General features: G+C 36.3%; 1 protein-coding gene across 18 annotated transcripts in view; it reads left to right on the top strand.

Annotated features, from left to right (window-relative positions):
- ADGRL2 (adhesion G protein-coupled receptor L2) overlaps window positions 1–18,364 on the top strand; it is a 265,400-nt gene that overhangs the window by 207,523 nt on the left and 39,513 nt on the right. For 14 of the 18 annotated variants that reach the window (XM_081946479.1, XM_081946467.1, XM_081946481.1 and 11 more), the window contains 7 exons: window positions 5,831–6,127; window positions 6,784–6,887; window positions 8,645–8,830; window positions 9,426–9,464; window positions 13,511–13,694; window positions 17,267–17,389; window positions 17,622–17,827. In XM_081946479.1, coding sequence (XP_081802605.1) covers window positions 5,831–6,127; window positions 6,784–6,887; window positions 8,645–8,830; window positions 9,426–9,464; window positions 13,511–13,694; window positions 17,267–17,389; window positions 17,622–17,827 — 1,139 coding nt within the window. The remainder of the gene's footprint in view (window positions 1–5,830; window positions 6,128–6,783; window positions 6,888–8,644; window positions 8,831–9,425; window positions 9,465–13,510; window positions 13,695–17,266; window positions 17,390–17,621; window positions 17,828–18,364) is intronic. The other 4 variants (XM_081946480.1, XM_081946482.1, XM_081946469.1 and 1 more) reach the window with 1 other exon arrangement.

The raw sequence follows: 18,364 nt of genomic DNA, 5'->3' as shown, positions 1-18,364 counted from the left end.
TGTGTGTGTGTTGGCAATGGAAAATGAGAATCAGAAAACCATGACTTTCAGAAAGAGTTCTTGAGGGTACTCAGCTAGAAACAAGGAAATAGATAGGTAAACAGACAGATGTGTGCATTTTATTCTACATAAACTATATAGAATGTAAAGAAGACAGGTAGAAAGAAAGGCCTAGGCATCAGTTGAAGCCATTCCTGCATTAATTTTACAAATGACTGTATGAGGTCAGAGGTCTTCAATAGGCACTGAATGTGTGTAATATCAGGCACCTTAGGAACTTTAGAATAGATTTACAACCATAGAGGGAGAAAAACCGTGTGATTTTAGGTTTTATATAATGTTCTCAGTAAACTTGGAATGAAACAAGTAAGATGCACAATCAACTCTGGCTTTCTTAAACATTTGCAGAATGGATAGATATGGATGCTTTCAGTTTTGACCATTGTAGGGATGTTGAAAAATACATGATTTTTGTGTGTGCCAGGATGTTACATTTCTTGTCCACATTCTAATAGAAGTAGAAGTTTCTTACTTTTTTCTTTTCTCCTTAGCCCCACTAGAAAGAAATATTCTTTTCAGGTTCTTTGAAAAACAGATGTCTTACCTATCTCCTTGTTTGCATTTGTGGTTGAATTCAATTTACATTCAAGAATACGTGTTTCTAGAAGTTATAGCCTAAGGACAGAAGAGGTTTAAATCCTTTTAAAAAAAAGCATAAGCCTTTAGGAAATAAGTGCCAAAGTAAAAAAAAAATTAAACCTGAAAAGTGTCAAATCCGGTTGTTTCCAGAAGGCCTGAGTTCATAGGGAGTGAATGCTTGTCACAGTTTGTAAATTCCTCCAGGCAGGGGGACCTGTCTTTTCTTTGTTTGGAAAAAATGGAGAGAATACCAATACAGATACAGTTATTATTTTTTTGAAGCAAAAATTATGAGTTGTGTTGCTTCACCAGTTAATAATTCTTTTAATATTGCAATAGCTAGAGGCAGGTTAATACTCTGATGTTCAGGTGGACTTACTAATTCTACCTTTTGGGATGGTAAATTAAAATGCCTTTTTTTTTTTTAGCTGTTTCTTTTGATGACTGGCTGCTTGTTTCCTTTTCTTCTCTGTAGCTTTCCGGGAAATTGTTATTTACAATTCTCATACATTTTTTATAAGCTATGATGGATCTAATGAGACTTCCTTTCCTGAAAATCAGATGGTATTCTTAATTTCATGCAGGAAATACCATGGTTGATCCCGCTTCCCACGCTGAATAATGATATTTCAGGGACTGAAACATTCAGTTTCATGAATTCCTTTTCAAGTTTTCTGTGCAAATAGCAAAGCTGCAGGATTCCTAGTTGAATACAAGTAGTCCTCGATTTACAACCACAATAGAGCCCAACATTTTTGTTGCTAAGTCAGATATTTGTTAAGTGAGCTTTGCCCCATTTTACAACCTTCCTTGCCACAGTTGTGAAGTGAATCATTTAACACGGTCGCTAAGTGAATTTGGCTTTCCCTATTGACTTAGCTTCTCAGAAAGTCACAAAAGATGATCACATGACCCCAGAACATTGCAACCATCTATATGAATCAGTTGTCATGGGGATGCCTTTAATGGTCATAAATGTGAAAACATTCATAAGTCACTTGTTTCAGTGCCATTGTAACTTTGAAAGGTCTATTGTAAGTCAAGGACTATCTGTACCAGCTTCCCATGAGTTATCTGTTTTAAAATATTTCATCATATCTTTTAAAATCAGATTTGCTGGACCCATTGCTCCGCAGACGTATCAAACCAGAAACTCAACTTAATGGCTTTTTTTTTCCTCCTTTAATCTTTAAAACTACACATGCAGATCCTGGTTACCCAGATATAAAGTCAAGCTGTTTTATTTTTTGTTAAATCAATGTGTTGTAATGTTTGGAGTTTTGGACCAAGAGTGGGTTGAAATTGCAATCTATCTTGAGAGGATTGATGTTATCGGGATAAAATGAAGAGAGAGATCCCATGTAAGCCTCCCAGATGGAAAGAGAGGATTAGCAATCTAACAAATGTTGCTATCACTCACTGCAGACAGTATGTTGCTTAATACTTTTTCTCAAGCATCTTCCTGTTTTCCACTTGATATCTAGTGAAATAATCATTTTGGGATTTAGCTTTTGAACCTTTAAAAAAAAACATTGAAAGTGACAAATTCTTTTTCTAATTTTTTTCTAGTTAATTGTTAATTTTCATGACTTTTACTCTACGTATTATACTATTTATTATCTTATAACTTGCGGTGTAAACATAAACATTAGTATATCAAATTATAAAATAAGTCAATATATATGTAAATAGTGTGTAATAGATTAACATAGCAATGTTTTATGTAATGTGTCACAACAGAATCGGTACATTCCAGGTATAGTAATATAGAAGCTGCAACTAATTGTGGTGCATTAAATTGAGCTGATACTCTAGAGAAGTAGTTCTCAACCTGTGGGTCGGGACCCCTTTTGGGGTCGAATGACCCTTTCACAGGGGTTGCCTAAGACCATCGAAAAACACATATTTTCGATGGTCTTAGGAACCGAGACACCAATTTTATGGTTGGGGGTCACCACAACATGAGGAACTGTATTAAAGGGTCGCGACATTGGGAAGGTTGAGAACCACTGCTCTAGAGCTCCTACCACAAATTATTTAATTCATTGGTTAGAGTTTTGAAGTGTTCATGTTATTTCAGAGATGTTATTTTTTAATATTTTAATATTTTTTCCCGGTGACTCTTTTTTAAAGTTGAAATGAATAGCTATAGACATCAAACATAATAATTATTCTCAGTGAATAACACTAAGGGGAAAAAAGAATTACATTGCCAATCCAAAGAATTACATTGTCAATCCAAAATGTTAATAAAATAGATTAAATCACTTTCACAAGATGGCATTTTGGAGGGATTTGGTACAACCCATATTTCTACATAAGCATTTAATTTAAATTTTAAAATCTAATCCTGATAATTTAAAAAATAAGTGACAATATTTTCCTTTGATATTGTTATTGTGAATTGTCTAGCAAACCTATCAGGTTTTTTTCTAGAGATAATTTTAGAAAGCTTCTAGAGAATACAGCACATCTTAATAGATCTTGATTCAGGCAATAAGTCAACTAGAAATAGATTCCAAATCTCTATCCCTGTTTAGAAATTTAAATGTCTGCATTCTGATCAGCACTGGGAAGCAACCAATTATTTTATCCTCCCCCTACCCTACCCTTGGGAAAATGAGGTTAACTTGAAGACATACTGTGTTTCCCCGAAAATACGACCTGTCCTGAAACTAAAGCCTTGCCACATTTTTACGTGGGCAAAAATATAAGCCCACCTCTGAAAATAAACCCCCTGGACAACCCCCCCCCCTCTGGCCAGGCACAGCACCGCTCACTGACATAGTGGTATCCTGAAGGCGCCAAGCCACAGGAGCCGGGGGAGAAAGGCACTCACATTGCTTGGAGCCTTCGGAATACTGCTAGGTTGGTGAGTGGTGTTCTGCCTGGCCGGAGGCGGGAGTTGCGGGCGGCTGCTCCCTTGCCTCAACATGTCCGGGCTGCTACAGGGAGAGCTGGACATGTTGAGGCTAGGAGGCATGCCTGCTGGGGGCGGAACAGGCGCTCGCGCAACCGCCTTCTCCAGCCGGGCAGAGCTCCTTGCACTGACCTAGGGGGTATTCTGAATGTGCCAAGCCGCGGGAGCTGGGGAGCAGGCAGAGCATCACGTGGCTTGGCGCCTTAGGGATACCCCCTATGTCAGTGAATAGCGCTCTGCCCAGCTGGAGAGGGGATTTGCCAGGCGGTTGCTCGTGAGCTTGGTCATCTCATGGCTGCTTCGCCCCTGAGGCTGTGCCCGGCTCTTCGGGAGCCAGTTCGCAAGGGAGCAGCCGCCCAGCAACCCCAAAACAATAAGCCCTCCCCTATAATAAGCCCAAGGCCATATTTTGTAAGTAAAAAGAAAATAAAACCCTGTCGTATTTTCGGGGAAACACGGTAGTAGGGGAAAAACCTGCCCAAGTCAAGTGGTTCTTTTCCAGATAACTGTTGTTTTTTCTAAAAAATGAGAAATTGTAAAGGATGTCCATGTAAGAAAGACCTAAGGGAGGAAATGACATCACAATAGACATGCTATCATTATAGTTTCAAACAGATTCTATGGGAATTGCCATTCTCTGGAGCCTTGAAGTTTTCATGTTCCTTTTCAAGATGCACTTATTCCCTTATTATTATGAGCATCATTATCATTTTTATAAATGTCATTTATAGCTTATTATAACTGACAAACACTACAGTAGATTAATAAATACACTTCTTTAAAAAAAGGAATGTATGAGGTCTAGTGAGAGAATTTACTTCTTTTTCTCTTGTTTCATTTCTATTGATTTGCATGCAGAAGTAAAAGTATCCAAGCATTTAGATAGAAGGACTAAAGGAAGTTTTGTTTAAGTATTTTTTTTTCATAGAAGCAAAGACATGGAATATATTTCAAGAAGCATCATCTATTTATGCGTATTACTCCATTCTAGAAAATATAGCTGGGCCTTCCATAGCTTTATTTTTGAAATGGGTACGAGATATAACACTCCCTATACAGTATAATAATGAATAGGAATAGCTCTTAACTGTGTAAAATAACAACACCTTAGATTCTTGGGAAGAACTCAGTGTGTATGAAGGCCAATCCCAGCTAGGGAATTTGCAGCTGTGATTTCAAATTTTTATATATTTAATAATAGTGATCATCATCATCATCATCATCATCATCATCATCATCTACTCTAAACATCTGGCTGACTGTTAAAACTCATTTTTTTTAATTCTTAAGTGTTGGCAGGTATTCACATCATTTACAAAGATCCAAAGTAGCTTGGATTCTATTGAAATAGCTTGGAACTTGCAACAGTTACCCTGATTATTTCTGGATGAATTGATAAAATGAACAATTCTAGAAGCTAACAGAGAAGTTACTTGTTGAAAACTAGTTTTCTCGGATGACTAGGCAGTGTGGTTGGCTTAAATTAGTTCTTACTCTATTAGAAAGTGATGTTTAAGATCTGAGATGTCGAAATACTGAAATTACACAAGCATGCAACGTTCCAGTCTCCCAATTGCTCCCTGCCCCAATTTGGATCTAATCAGGTGTGCTAGAGATCTCTGAAACAAGAATGTCTTCTGGGTGGCAAGATGTTACACTAATTATCTTTCTTCAAGTGACAGAGTGAGTGACATCAAGTAGGGTGCTTTCTTTTTTGGGAGATTTTGTTGTTGTTATTAAACAACCTAGTTATTTATAACCTGTCCCTCTGTTGTAGGTTTCTTTGTTTATTTTGCCTTTTTCCAATGTGAACATTGATTTTATCTCTTCGATCAATATAATTTTACGATCTTTTATTAAATGTATCTGTTGTGAGTAGACAATTTGATATTAGTGCCTCCCAGGCTTTAGAAATATATCTATCAATTTGTATTCAAGAGATAAGAGATATGTGCAGACACCGCCATGCATTGCATCTAAGTATGGATTATGTGTTCATCTTTATTAATATTCTTAATTCTTACTATATATTTTCCTCTGATTATCTGGAAATCCTCTCTGAAGGAGAAGGAGAAAGTTTCACAACTGTTCTTATTCATTCTTCCTCCATATTTTCTTTTTTCTTTTATTTTCTTTCTTTATTTATCAAATTTAAAATCTGACTATCTCCCTCACAAGAGGATCTGGACAGTACACAGATAGCATATCAAACCCTACAAATAGTATATCAAATGTAAAAGGCAAATAGTAACATTACTTTTCCCTTTACAGTGCCTACCACAGCAGAGACAATAACTCCATCCACAGAGCTATTCAGAACAACTGTATCTACCACAAGCACTACCCCACACAAAGTTCCTGTTAGCACAACTATGGCTGCAGGAACCAAAGAAGATAGTAGAGGTCCTAAGTCACCACCAGCAGTTTCTACAACCAAAATTCCTCCCGTTACAAGTTTTTTCCCTCTGCCTGAGAGATTCTGCGAACCAGATGTGGCCCGGGGGATTAGCTGGCCTCAGACTCAAAGGGGAATAATGGTGGAACGTCCCTGCCCTAAAGGAACCCGTGGTAAGTTTTTAAAAACAAATCGGATGTTTGACAAAATCTGTCTTGAACTCCTTTTTTATCCTTGCTGACTACTCTTAAGCTATATTTCATTTGATTTTTCTTTCTTAGGAGAATATGACATCTTCGGGTTTTAAGCTATAGCAGGCATTAAAGCCTAGAAATGTACTTATAGTCCTTTTTCTGTTGTTTCAGATTTATTTATTTATATTCCACCTATAAAATTATTATTTTATAAATAACCCAAGGCAGCAAACATACCTAATACTTCTTCCACCTCCAATTTTCCCCATAACAACAACTTTGTAAGGTGTGTTTAGCAGAAACACAGTCAGTTACAAAACTTTTTCACATCTTTCCCATGAACACTATTTTGATTAATTCCAGGACAAAGAAGAAGACAGCAGCATTCATTTTTTATTGATTTTCCAGAAACCCAACATTATTAGCACGGCTTTAGTTTGCTATTAGTATCCTGTATTTTTTTAAATCTCATCCTCAGCCAGCATTTTTTTTTTAATGATTAAAAGTTGAATATATATTAAACCTTAGTCCGATTTTTTTTCAGGTTACAAAGATGTATGGAAGATTAAAAAAGGGAAAAGAAAAGTTCATAAATATATAAATAAGTTTGGTTTCTTTTTGGGTATCTTTTATAGGAACAGCTTCATACCTCTGCATGATTTCTACAGGAACATGGAACCCTAAAGGTCCTGATCTTAGCAACTGTACTTCACACTGGGTAAACCAGCTGGCTCAGAAGGTGGGTTGGAATAATATATTAATATGATAGCATGCCTAATCTGAGAATTTGTAAATGAATGTTTAGTTCATCACAGGTGTTAGGAATAATGAGAATTGCATTGCTCTCAGGATACACCTTGGATTCTATCAGGGGTTATCAGATCTAGGATGCAAAACTTCCACCAGCCACTAGATGAAAAGAAACGATTAGGCTTTCTGAATTCCTGTTGGAATCTAGTGGTTCTTCTCTGGACTTTCTCAGAACAGATCTGATATCATTAGGTCCACCCACAATCATTCTTGCTTTTATAGATGGTGCGTAATGGTTATATTTAGTTGGACGGTCCATGGGTTTAATTGTTATCACACAAGTCCCTGAAGAGACACCGTTTTATATTCTTCGTGTGCCTAGGAAGAAAAAGATGTACAAGTCTTATTTATTATTATTTTATAACCTGCCATTTTTCTATTGCCTTCCATTAGAGATGAGCAGTAGTTGAAGTGTCAGGATCTGCATTGCAGCTTTGCTGTGGAGAATATCTTGTAATATGTGATGGCACCAGAAAACATGAGGGAAATGTATTCAGCTCTTTTAAAGTTCTTAGAAAGGCAAAAAGAAATCTCTGAGGAAAAAAATCCATTCCATCCCCCACCCTTAAGCTCCATAAACCATTTCTATAATCCAAAACCATATCACGGAATGTTGACATTTGGCTGTTGAGTTTTGGCACCTTACCTGGAGATTATTGGTAGAAGTAGGGAGCAGTTGTAGTCTGCATGCCAAGGTTTTCTCATGTCTGCCCTATAAGCAGGCAGTCAATAAAGCCTTGTTGTCTACTGCTCAACAAAGCTTTTCTCCCCACAAAAGTCTATCATACCTGGCTTCTCAATAATGGTACTACTTGTTGCTTCCCCAGCATTTGTCTTCACTTCAAGCTAGTATAGTTTTCTTGTCTTTGTTTATGTGATGTTGGAGAATGCTTTTAGACACCAAAACACAGTAGTTGAAGGATAGTTGATTTTATTTGTTTTATAGTTTTTACATCCTATCCCAATCCTCAAGTTCTGGCCCCACAAAAAAATAAATAAAATAAAAATATCTATACCAACCCATGCACAGAGGTTGTCTTTCACATTCATATCTCTGGGGCTCTTCAAAGCATTGCTCAAATCAAATATTTATTATGGTCAAGTCCAGCATACTAAAGCAATGTTACAAATGCTTCCACAAACTATCTTCCCTTATTGACTCAAACCCTCGGGTGTCTACCAGAAATATTCAATCCTACTTAAAAAGTCTTTTTTTTTTCATGACATTCAAATAGAAATATGTCTTATAAGTTCTTGGAGTGAATACTGTATTTTCCATACAAATTAGGGTGGAATGTGAGAATTTAGGTCAAGTCTGGGAGTTGGAATATTTGCCTAGGGTTTGAAGTCTCTTTCTTGAATTTTACTGAATACTTGAATATATACTTACCCACAAGAACTATCATGTTTTATTATATTATTTTTTGTCACTATTGGTATTTAGGTATTGTTTTAGATCACGACTTAAGAAAGCATTTTGATTGTATCTGATCTTAGTACTAAAATAAAAATAAAAGTTGAAATTATGTTGGGGTTTTTTTTGTGCTCATAAAAAAACCAGTAAAACACGAGACACTTTAATAGAGTCTTCTCATTAAGAACAAGCACAAAAGAATATCTATAGATAGTGGACTTGTTTTTCCGTTTGGTTGCTTAAGTTGGTTTGCCTTTCAATTGCCATTTCAGATCAGAAGTGGAGAAAATGCTGCTAACCTTGCCAATGAATTGGCTAAACACACCAAAGGACCAATTTTTGCTGGTGATGTGAGTTCATCAGTCAGACTGATGGAACAGTTGGTAGACATCCTTGATGCTCAGCTGCAAGATTTGAAGCCCAATGAGAAGGACTCTGCAGGGCGGAGTTACAACAAGGTAGATAAAGATTGAATCAGATTCCTCAAGTGTATTCTAAAACATGTTTGCCTTGCAATTTGTTTGTTTCCAGAAATGCCCAGTGTCTGCTTGTTTTACTCTTGAAGTAGGGAAGGTGTAGGAATTTAAGAGCAAAAGTAACAAATCTAGATAGGTGTGTGGATGTTGAAGTTATAGCACATTTTCACACGCAACAAATTGTTTCACTGTAAAAGAGTAAGAAGACAATTTGCCCCACTGGGCAGTTTTATTCATTTTATTTTTATAACATTGGGTGGAGGAAAATTGGGAAGAAGACATTTCTTCTTTGCTATAATCATTTGGTCTCGGTCCCTTCCTAATATGAATTAGGGCCCTAGAAATATTTGAATATACCAAGGAGTTGATTAATCCATAATTTATTAAAACCTCCCTTTCATTAGGCTTCGTAAAAACAGCACATTGAGAATAATTAAACACACTATGATTATTATATCAGCAAAAATATTTCTTAAGTTTACACGTAAGTGGTCAACAATCGTTAAATAGTAGCATTTCTACTGCACTTTTTTTGTGTCTAACCTCTGATTTTTTTTCCCCCTGACTTACTAACAAGCTCCAAAAGCGAGAGAAGACATGCAGGGCTTACCTTAAGGTATCTCTCCTGTCACCTTGCTATCTCCCTGCTGCTACGTTTCTGCTCTTGCTGCATGATCCTTTGTATTTCAGTATTTGGATAATATGTATATTGTATCCCTCCACAGCCCCTGTGCAGAGTGTTATGTTTGCACAGATTCCATTTCTGAGAGTAAGCCAATAATAGAATAAGCCAATAATCAATAGTTCATTTCCTTCCGTACTCTGTGTAAAAAAATACAAGGATGGGAAAGGGGATTAAACTAAATCCAAGATAGCAGTAAGTTTGTTTCCTCAATATTTTGCTTTGAACCCAGATGTTTTATATATGTAGTTCTGCATATCACACACTGTTTAATTGTAGCAAGCAAAATCCACAGATGGATGCCCCTTCACGTACCCATTTGCTTCACTAGACCTTTATGGAGCAAGAATGCCACTTGATTCCCACCTTGTCTTTCTGCACTAACACCTCTTTTTATCTTTCTAGTGTACTATTGAATTCAAAATAATAACTATTTGTCTGATTTTATACACTTTTTCCTGTAAGAACTGCTATTGTTACAGGAAAATCATCCTGTTTTCTAGAGCAATAAAATAATTCAGAACTTAAATACAGGTATTCTTGACTTGCAACCACAATTGGGAGCGGACGTTCTATTGTTAAGTTGTTATGTCAAGTCAAGGAGGACCTGATTTCCCAACAATTTTTACCACTGTCAGTAGCAAATATATGGTTGTTAAGTGAATCCTGCTACCCCAATATACAAATCGTAATCATGTAACTGCAGAATGCTGCAGCCAGTCATACATGCAAACTAGTTGCCAAGCACCTGAATTGCAGTCACGTAACTTGCGTAGGTCATAATTCACTTTTCCAAAGGCCGCCGTAACTTTGAACCACTGTAAAATTAATGATGGTAAATCCAGGACTACCTGTATCCGGCAGCGAACATTCTTGTTCATGCCAATATCGACGCATCATACCTCTGACTGATGGTATTTTGGGGGTGGAAAAACAGCATGGCAGTTTTAATTATAGAATTTCCAATTAGTATTACAAAAAGAAATACAAGTTTAAATTGAATCTGCCTATAATAGAGCAAAGGCATTTTTTATGAAACTGTTAAGTTATTACAATCGTAACCCTCCAAATTGCTTAAGAATAATTATACTGTTCAAGATTAATTCACTTTCTGCCCCATTTCCACTGAATCTATAAATCCATTACTCTCAAAAGGGACAGCTGAACATTATTAGTATTACATCTCCAGCAGTGCTAACTTTGTTTAGACTTACTCAGGTTAAATTGATGCAGGTTTCTGGGGATTAAAGAAAAGCAGGCCTGGATTAATGTGAATCTTAATTCACTTTAACCCAGGTTATAGGTAAGGCATAGACATGAATAGAAACACAATGGGAATGTAAGAAACATATGCATACAAGTCCCAGCTGGCCTTCCCTTCCACTGCTGGAAGAAATACAGTTTTAGAGTTATTAATATCTTTAGCATTTAAATTTGAAAGGAGATTAGTTCCTTTAACTTAAAGTACATTCTGATCATAAGTAGGAGTATAAGATCTTAAACTAACAGAATGTGGAGGTATATTGGGAATGGAGCTTGCATGGACTTCCTTATTTTTTCCACATTTTAGCTATAATTGTGTATAATTACTGACATTATGTATATGGGGCTATAATAATTGATATTATTAAAGCCAATAGTGATTAAAAAAAGATCACTTCAAAAAAGATCACTTCAAAAAAGATCACTAGATTAGAGTAGATCACTATGAAATTGCTTAGTCACTGAAAAGCTGCTACTTTGTAGGTCTAAGTGATATTCTTTTTTATATATATACAGTATATTCAGTGTTGGTAAAGATTGAAACTTAACAACAGGAAAAAGTGAGCAAGGGAAACAAGTCAATTCTTAACCAATTTATGATTCAGCTTTCTTAACTGGAGATACTTAATGCATTTGGTCTAGTGGTTAAAGCACTGGACTAGTAGTGGGAACAAGTAGAATTCTAGTTCTACCTTAGGCGCATGTGTCAGCTGGGTGACAATTACTTTTTGTAAATTACTCTTCTCTAGAGAGAAGGCAATGGCAAATCATTTCCAAAAAAAATGTTAACTGGAAAACTGCATAGACTTGTCTAGGACTCACTTTAAAAAAAGCACAAAGAAAAAAAGGAAGAGGAATGGGAAGCTAAGCAAAAAGTGCAGTTTACTTTAAAAGATAAATTTCATGGTCAAATCTAAAATGTGACCATATTTGTAATTGCAGTGACTGTGGATTTGGGAGGCATCGATAATTCTCATTGATTTCTATGAACAAAATTAATCTCCCGCTTAATAGCATGTGTCACCAATGAGCCCTTAGTGCACCACAACCTCAATTTCTGACTGGGATCGTATTAGTAGGTCACAAATGGATAAGATTCACAAAATCTCCCCAAATTACTAATCGGAATCTAGCTACTGCTATGCAAATAAGGCAAGTTCTCACTCCTTGGCAGAGGATTCACTTATAGTTCAGATCAAAGGCTCCAATTCATATTTCTCGGTGATTAATGAATCCGGCCTCCATAGACCAATTTCTGTTCAACGCTCTGCAATGGTTGAAGTGGTATCAATGTGTGCAGTTGACTCTTCTGCTTCTCATTAGAGAAAAGAAGAAAATCCTTTCATATCAGTCAAAACTATCTTCCACCTGCCATTGGGACACTCGGCATGCAACCATAAAGAGGATATCAAAATGGATTAGGCTAATTAATTTTACCCCAGACAATAGCCCATACCGCTTTCCCTATCCATTCAGACACACAGAGCACAAAGTTCTGGACCTGACATTGTTTTTGTTCATGTAGTGCCGCTTGCTCTCATTTCCATCATTTTTGAAACTGATCAACCACATTATGTGTGCGTTTAATGATATATGTAAACTAGGTAAATGAGACAAAATAAGCATGATGGCTCAGCAGTGCAGAGCCTATTCAGTTGTGGGGCTACATTAGCCGTTAATTTAAGAGCTTCCCTTCAATTGATTTGTCAGTGGATGTGATTTTATTTATTATTATTTTGCCATGGGAATGGACAGGCTGTTATAAGATGCTTACATCCTCGTTTTGCTAAAAGGAATCCACATTTACTGCTGTTTCATTCTGCTCTTCATAGGAGTTTCAGACAAATTAAAAATCCCTAATCCTAACGTATTTCCCATTATATGCAAACTAGGACTGTAGGCAGGGCTTTCCAAACAAGACAGATTTGAAGCCATTTTTAAATGATAGCCAAAGCTACGAGATAGCATTCTGGTATTCTAAAGAAACTGAGAAAATATTATTCTCTTAGTATCATTCCTATTCTGGTTTGTTAAACCATGATTTGATCATCAGAGTCCAGTCAGTGTTTTCACTTTGGATCCTTCACCACACATTTAATTTTATATTATTCTATGATTGCTTATTTATTTGGTTGGACGGTTAGTTTATATCATGATTGTAGTCACCAGAAGCTCAATTTTTTGTCTCAAGTTTTTCCTTAAACAATAATCCCATAGAGTAGATTGGATTAAATGAGGATGATAGGCTTAAAATCAACCCCATAAGGCTGAATGTAAGCATGAATGTCCCCAATCATAATCCGACACCTTGGCTATATATTAGGCTGGCTGTCATATGTTTCATACACATATGGCTACATTTATGGTATTAAGCCAATATCTAACATTCTTCAGTTCCCAATTACTTGAAAAACTCCTGCAGATTCATGCATGCCTCAAAGCTCCTTGAAACTTTGGATTGACACCTCGGTTTCCAAATGAAAGCCACGAGTATTTGCCTTTTTGCATTCTTCAGTATGTTAAGTTCTTTTTCATACTTGCTCTAAGGCATGTTGTGCTGATCCTCTTTGTTCTGAAGCAAAGCAGTAGCTTTTTTTTGCTTTAAATCACTGTAAATCACATTGGCAGTTAAATATTGCAATTGCCATCTGATCGTATTAGGAACTTTCTCCTGCTGCCTAAGGCTATAGAGCCTAATATTTTTCTAATGAATGCAGGCAATCGTTGACACCGTGGACAACCTCCTTAGGGCTGAAGCTCTGGAATCTTGGAAAGATATGAATTCTTCTGAACAAGCTCACGCTGCAACGATGTTACTTGATACATTAGAAGAAGGAGCTTTTGTTTTGGCTGATAATCTTTTAGAACCAACAAGAGTCGCGATGCCTACAGATCACATAGGTAAGTCTTTGCACTTCAGAAAGCCAGGCATGATGCTGTAAATTAAAAGAACAACATGCTAAAATAATGGCTTGGAAATAGCCATATATACTATGTTTGCTGGAAAATTTTATTTTCTCAGGTGTAATTATTCTATTCATATTTTAAAAAGTAGAAGTAGAAGAATTTTATTTATTTATTTTCTGACATTTATATGACCACCCAACTCATTCACACAAACCCCAAATTTACAACCCAATACACCTCCACTCTCCTGCTGACAACATTCAAACTAACTTCTGGATGGGCTCTACAAATGTACAATCAACCAGTGCCTTCCGGCCACAACGGCCACAAGCTCCTTAAACAGGACTCACAAGTCTAGGAAAACCCACAAAATATGCACTGAGTCCGTCTGGGGCTATGCAACCCTGTCCAAAACCAAGAATGGCAGCACTCCATGAACTAAAGAGTCCCAAACCCAAAATCATTCCATCAAGACAGGGTTCGGTTTCAGCCCATTGCTCCCCATTGAGCCCTTAACAGACTTCAGACATTGCAAGATAGAAGTCATGGCAATAGCACTTAGACTCATATTCACTTCACAATGCTTTACATCCCTCTCTAAGTGGTTTACAGAGTCAACATATTGCCCCCAACAATCTGGACTCTCATTTTACCAATCTTGGAAGGATGGAAGGCTGAGTCAACATTGAGCCAGTGAGAATCGAACTGCTTAACTGTTGGCAGCTGACAGTCAGCAGAATTAGCCTGCAATACTGCATTCTAACCACTGCGCCACCAAGGTGGCATCACTTAATTCACCATGGGTGGAGATAGATTACCCATAATTGTAATGGCTAACCTTATCCAGTGGCTTCATGCAGATGTTAAACAGAAACAGAGACATTGCTGAAGTGTGCAGAACCCCACAAAGCAGGGGCCAAGGGCCTGACCTTTCCTACCTATCACCACTGACTAGGAACAGTTGGAGAGGAAGGCAATCAACTAGATAATGTATGTCTTATAATAGCAGCTAAACCAGACATTTTAAGTTATTTTTTTCTTTACTGAAATCATCATTACAGAAATTGAAGCAATTCATTTTTATCTTAACCGTATCCTATTCTGTGAAGTATCAAGATAATAGTACTAATCTGTGATGGAGGTTTTATAAGGGCTGATTAAAAATTGTGTTTGTGTATCTATGTAAGTAATTGAGATACTTGACCTGGAAATTATTTTCTGATCATTTATTATTATTTCTGAATTTTATTCATTTTTTATGACAATACAAGCCAATTTTGACCACACGATGTAAAAACTATTTTTATTAAATGCAATGTAATTTCACCCAAGGTGAAAATACATTCAGTGAGCTGTATCTCCAATATACAAAATAGTCATGTATCATAAACTGCAAAATAGTTACTGACATTTCAAGCAGAATGTATAATTTAAATGCTGAGAAGGAAGAAAATACCAGTATTTCTTTTTAGATCTTTTTCCTATGTTTGTTCCTTATGTACAGTTAAATAGCTTTCTGTGTAAATTTAAATCCTTAACAATTCTTCCATTTTATAGATATTAAGAAATGTATTGAATCAAGCTCTAGGGACCAAATTTCTAACTAATTACTGAAAAATACTTGTTGCTTGGATTTATGTGTGAAATTATATGTTTCTGCTGGCGAAAATGAAATAGTTTACAGATACCTAGTATTAAGGAACTTAATACTGCATTCCTAAATATGGATAGAATAGAATGGAATAAAATTCTTTATTGGTCAAGTATGATTCAACACACAAGGAATTTGTTTTTGGTGCATATGCTCTCAGTGTACAAGATACATTTGTCAAGAGTCATGAGGTACAACACTTAATGGTAGTCATAGGTTACAAATAAGCAATCAGGAAACAATCAATATCAATAAATCGTAAGAATACAAGCAACAAAGTTAGTCATGCAATCAATGCAGGATCAAAATTTTCTTTCCAATATTCAATAGTATGTGTTCTTTAGTTTACGTCTTGTGTTTTACCAACACATTTTCTCAATACTGAATTCACTGAATTTATATAAACAGCTACAGTAGATCTCCTTCCATAATAAATGAATTCAGCATTAAAATGGATATAGACCACACATAAATTGTTTGAAAGTTAACATGAAGTTGGCACAATTATCTTGGATGAGAATGAGATGCCCCAGATTAAGTTCCAATTAGCTATTGCTTAACTAGTCAGGATTGTTATAAATTAGTCGATTCAGCAGGTGCATGTAGAAACCTGATCCAGCAGGAGACATAACTTCCATAGTACGTTACTTACATAGCAGTAACTTTTGTCCAGCCTGGAAATCTGTACAGAGAAGTTTTTTCTGCATGCTAATTTATCTTGCCTACTTGAGATGATAAGGCAGGTATGCGTTTCCTTGTTCAGCGCCCACAGGTTGTGCTGCTTTCATCATTGGATGAGTGTCCAGCATGGCATTCCAGGAATGGGTGGAGCTTATGTTGGCACAATGCTGCCTTCATAATTTGCCTATCCTTGACATGCACACTCTCTCCTTCCCTCTCAGTGGGATGCTTCTGCTTGCTTGCTTCCCATTTAATTAGTGAAAATACCAAGATATTAAATTCAGAACATTATACTCTGTGTGTATGTGTGAAGGAAAGAAAGAAGTAATAAACCATGCATATTTCAATAAAATAGCTCTGCTAAATTTTTCACAAGTCTCTGTGGGGGACATTGGTTGACCTCAATTAATAGTACATTTTGTGTGGGTGTAGAAATCTTTATAATAAATTGTACCATTACTCTTGTCAGACTTTAAGTATATTCCTTTTAGTGGTTTTTTTTTAATTAAATGTTATCCTTCCTTTCTTTGAAGAAACTCAGAGTAATATACATTGTTGTGCTTCCATACCTTTACAACAATCTTGTGAATCAGTTTAGTCAATACTGGATTATCTGGTGCATAAAGTGAAAATTTTAACGGGGTGCTTCTTATCTTTGTCCAAGTTTTTTAATTACTACTGCATCAGTCTCATAGACATATATTTCTTCCAAATAAAAAACAGTACTCAGATTTTTTTAATGATGTATTTTAAACTCGCAGATTGGATGTCATGTCTTCTGAACCGTTCTTTTCATGGCATCTGCATTCAAGTTAATTAAACTTTAAAGAAAAAGTATTCCCTGAAGTTGAAACAATTCATGTACATCTGTCATGTATAAACAAAGTCTGTCCAATGCACTCCCCAAAAAAACCTGGCAAATTTGATCACAATTTTTTTTCACTTGCAAATGAGATGGTCAGGATAAATAATAATAATAATAATTATTATTATTATTATTATTATTATTATTATTATTATTATTATTATTATTATTATTATTATTATTATTCAAAAATATTTTAAGAAGATACTTGGTTGGTACCTAGGATGCTGGCAGCAATAATGCTGGTATCAACCATTAGCACCAGTCAATGGTATTTGTGACATATCTTTAAATGTTCACTTGACTTGAGTTTCATGCTTAATGAATAAAAGAAATAATAATAATATACTTTTTATTGTGTTTTACCAGTCCTGGAAGTTGCAGTACTCAGCACAGAAGGGCAAGTGCAGGACTTAAAATTTCCTCAAGGCAATGCCGGCGGCAACTCCATCCAGCTCTCTTCAAATACCGTGAAGCAAAACAGCAGAAATGGTATGTCTTGATCAAATGAGTTATTTTCAACCTTATAAGGAGCATTTACCACTTCTTGGATTAAAGCCCCCTTGACAGAATTAAAAATGCATAGTCCTTTGTACCTTTTGGCTGCCATTTTTCCTTGGAATCCATGACTCCTCAGTACAGATATTGTGGTTAGGAAGCTAAAGTGGAAAAATGGAACTGGGTGCAGTTTCAAGTCAATATAATGGAAGGTTTCTGTTTCCAGGGTTAGCAAAGCTGGTGTTCATCATTTACAAAAGCTTGGGCCGGTTTCTTAGTACTGAAAATGCAACCATCAAGCTAGGAACTGAGTTTGCTGGCAGGAACAGAACCATCGCTGTGAACTCTGATGTCATTGCCGCCTCCATCAACAAGGAGTCCAGTCGTGTCTATTTGACCGATCCTGTTCTTTTCACCCTGGCACACATCGATGTAAGTTATGGAAATGAATTAATGGGAAGGTCATAAAATCAGCAAGAGCAAAGAGGGGGGGGGGACGATCTTTCCATTTGAATTTTAAATATTGGAAGGTCAGAGGCATAGGTTTATTTAAGTCTGCGAAAATAAAATTAAAGGAGCCTGGTTCAGTGATTATTAGAACTTAAGTGTATTCTTAATGAAAGCTAATTCAGTAATCAACATGAAAATGTAAATGCTTGTAATTTGTTCCTAAGTGAAAATTAACTCTTACCTTAGCAGCAGGGCAGAAAACACGGGCTTTTACAATTTTGCTTGCTTAATGTAGCAAAATTTAAATAGCACTCAGAGCATTTTGCTCTAATTCTGTACTATCTTCAGGAGCCCATTTACCAGTCATTCAAGTAGGTTTTCTTCCAAAGGGCAAACTTCCCTTCTTGGAATCAGGTTGACACTGTCTCAGCTGACGCTTAAAAGACTCTGCTGGTCATGTCAAAATGCTGTTGATTGTCCAGGTTGGGATTTTCCATTTACCTAAAGCAATAAATTGGA

This window comes from Natrix helvetica (genome assembly GCF_964273705.1).
Source record: "Natrix helvetica genome assembly, chromosome: 3".
Taxonomy (NCBI): Eukaryota; Metazoa; Chordata; class Lepidosauria; order Squamata; family Natricidae; genus Natrix; species Natrix helvetica.
Note: the sequence above shows the minus strand (reverse complement) of the source record. Positions and strands in the feature narration are given on the sequence as shown.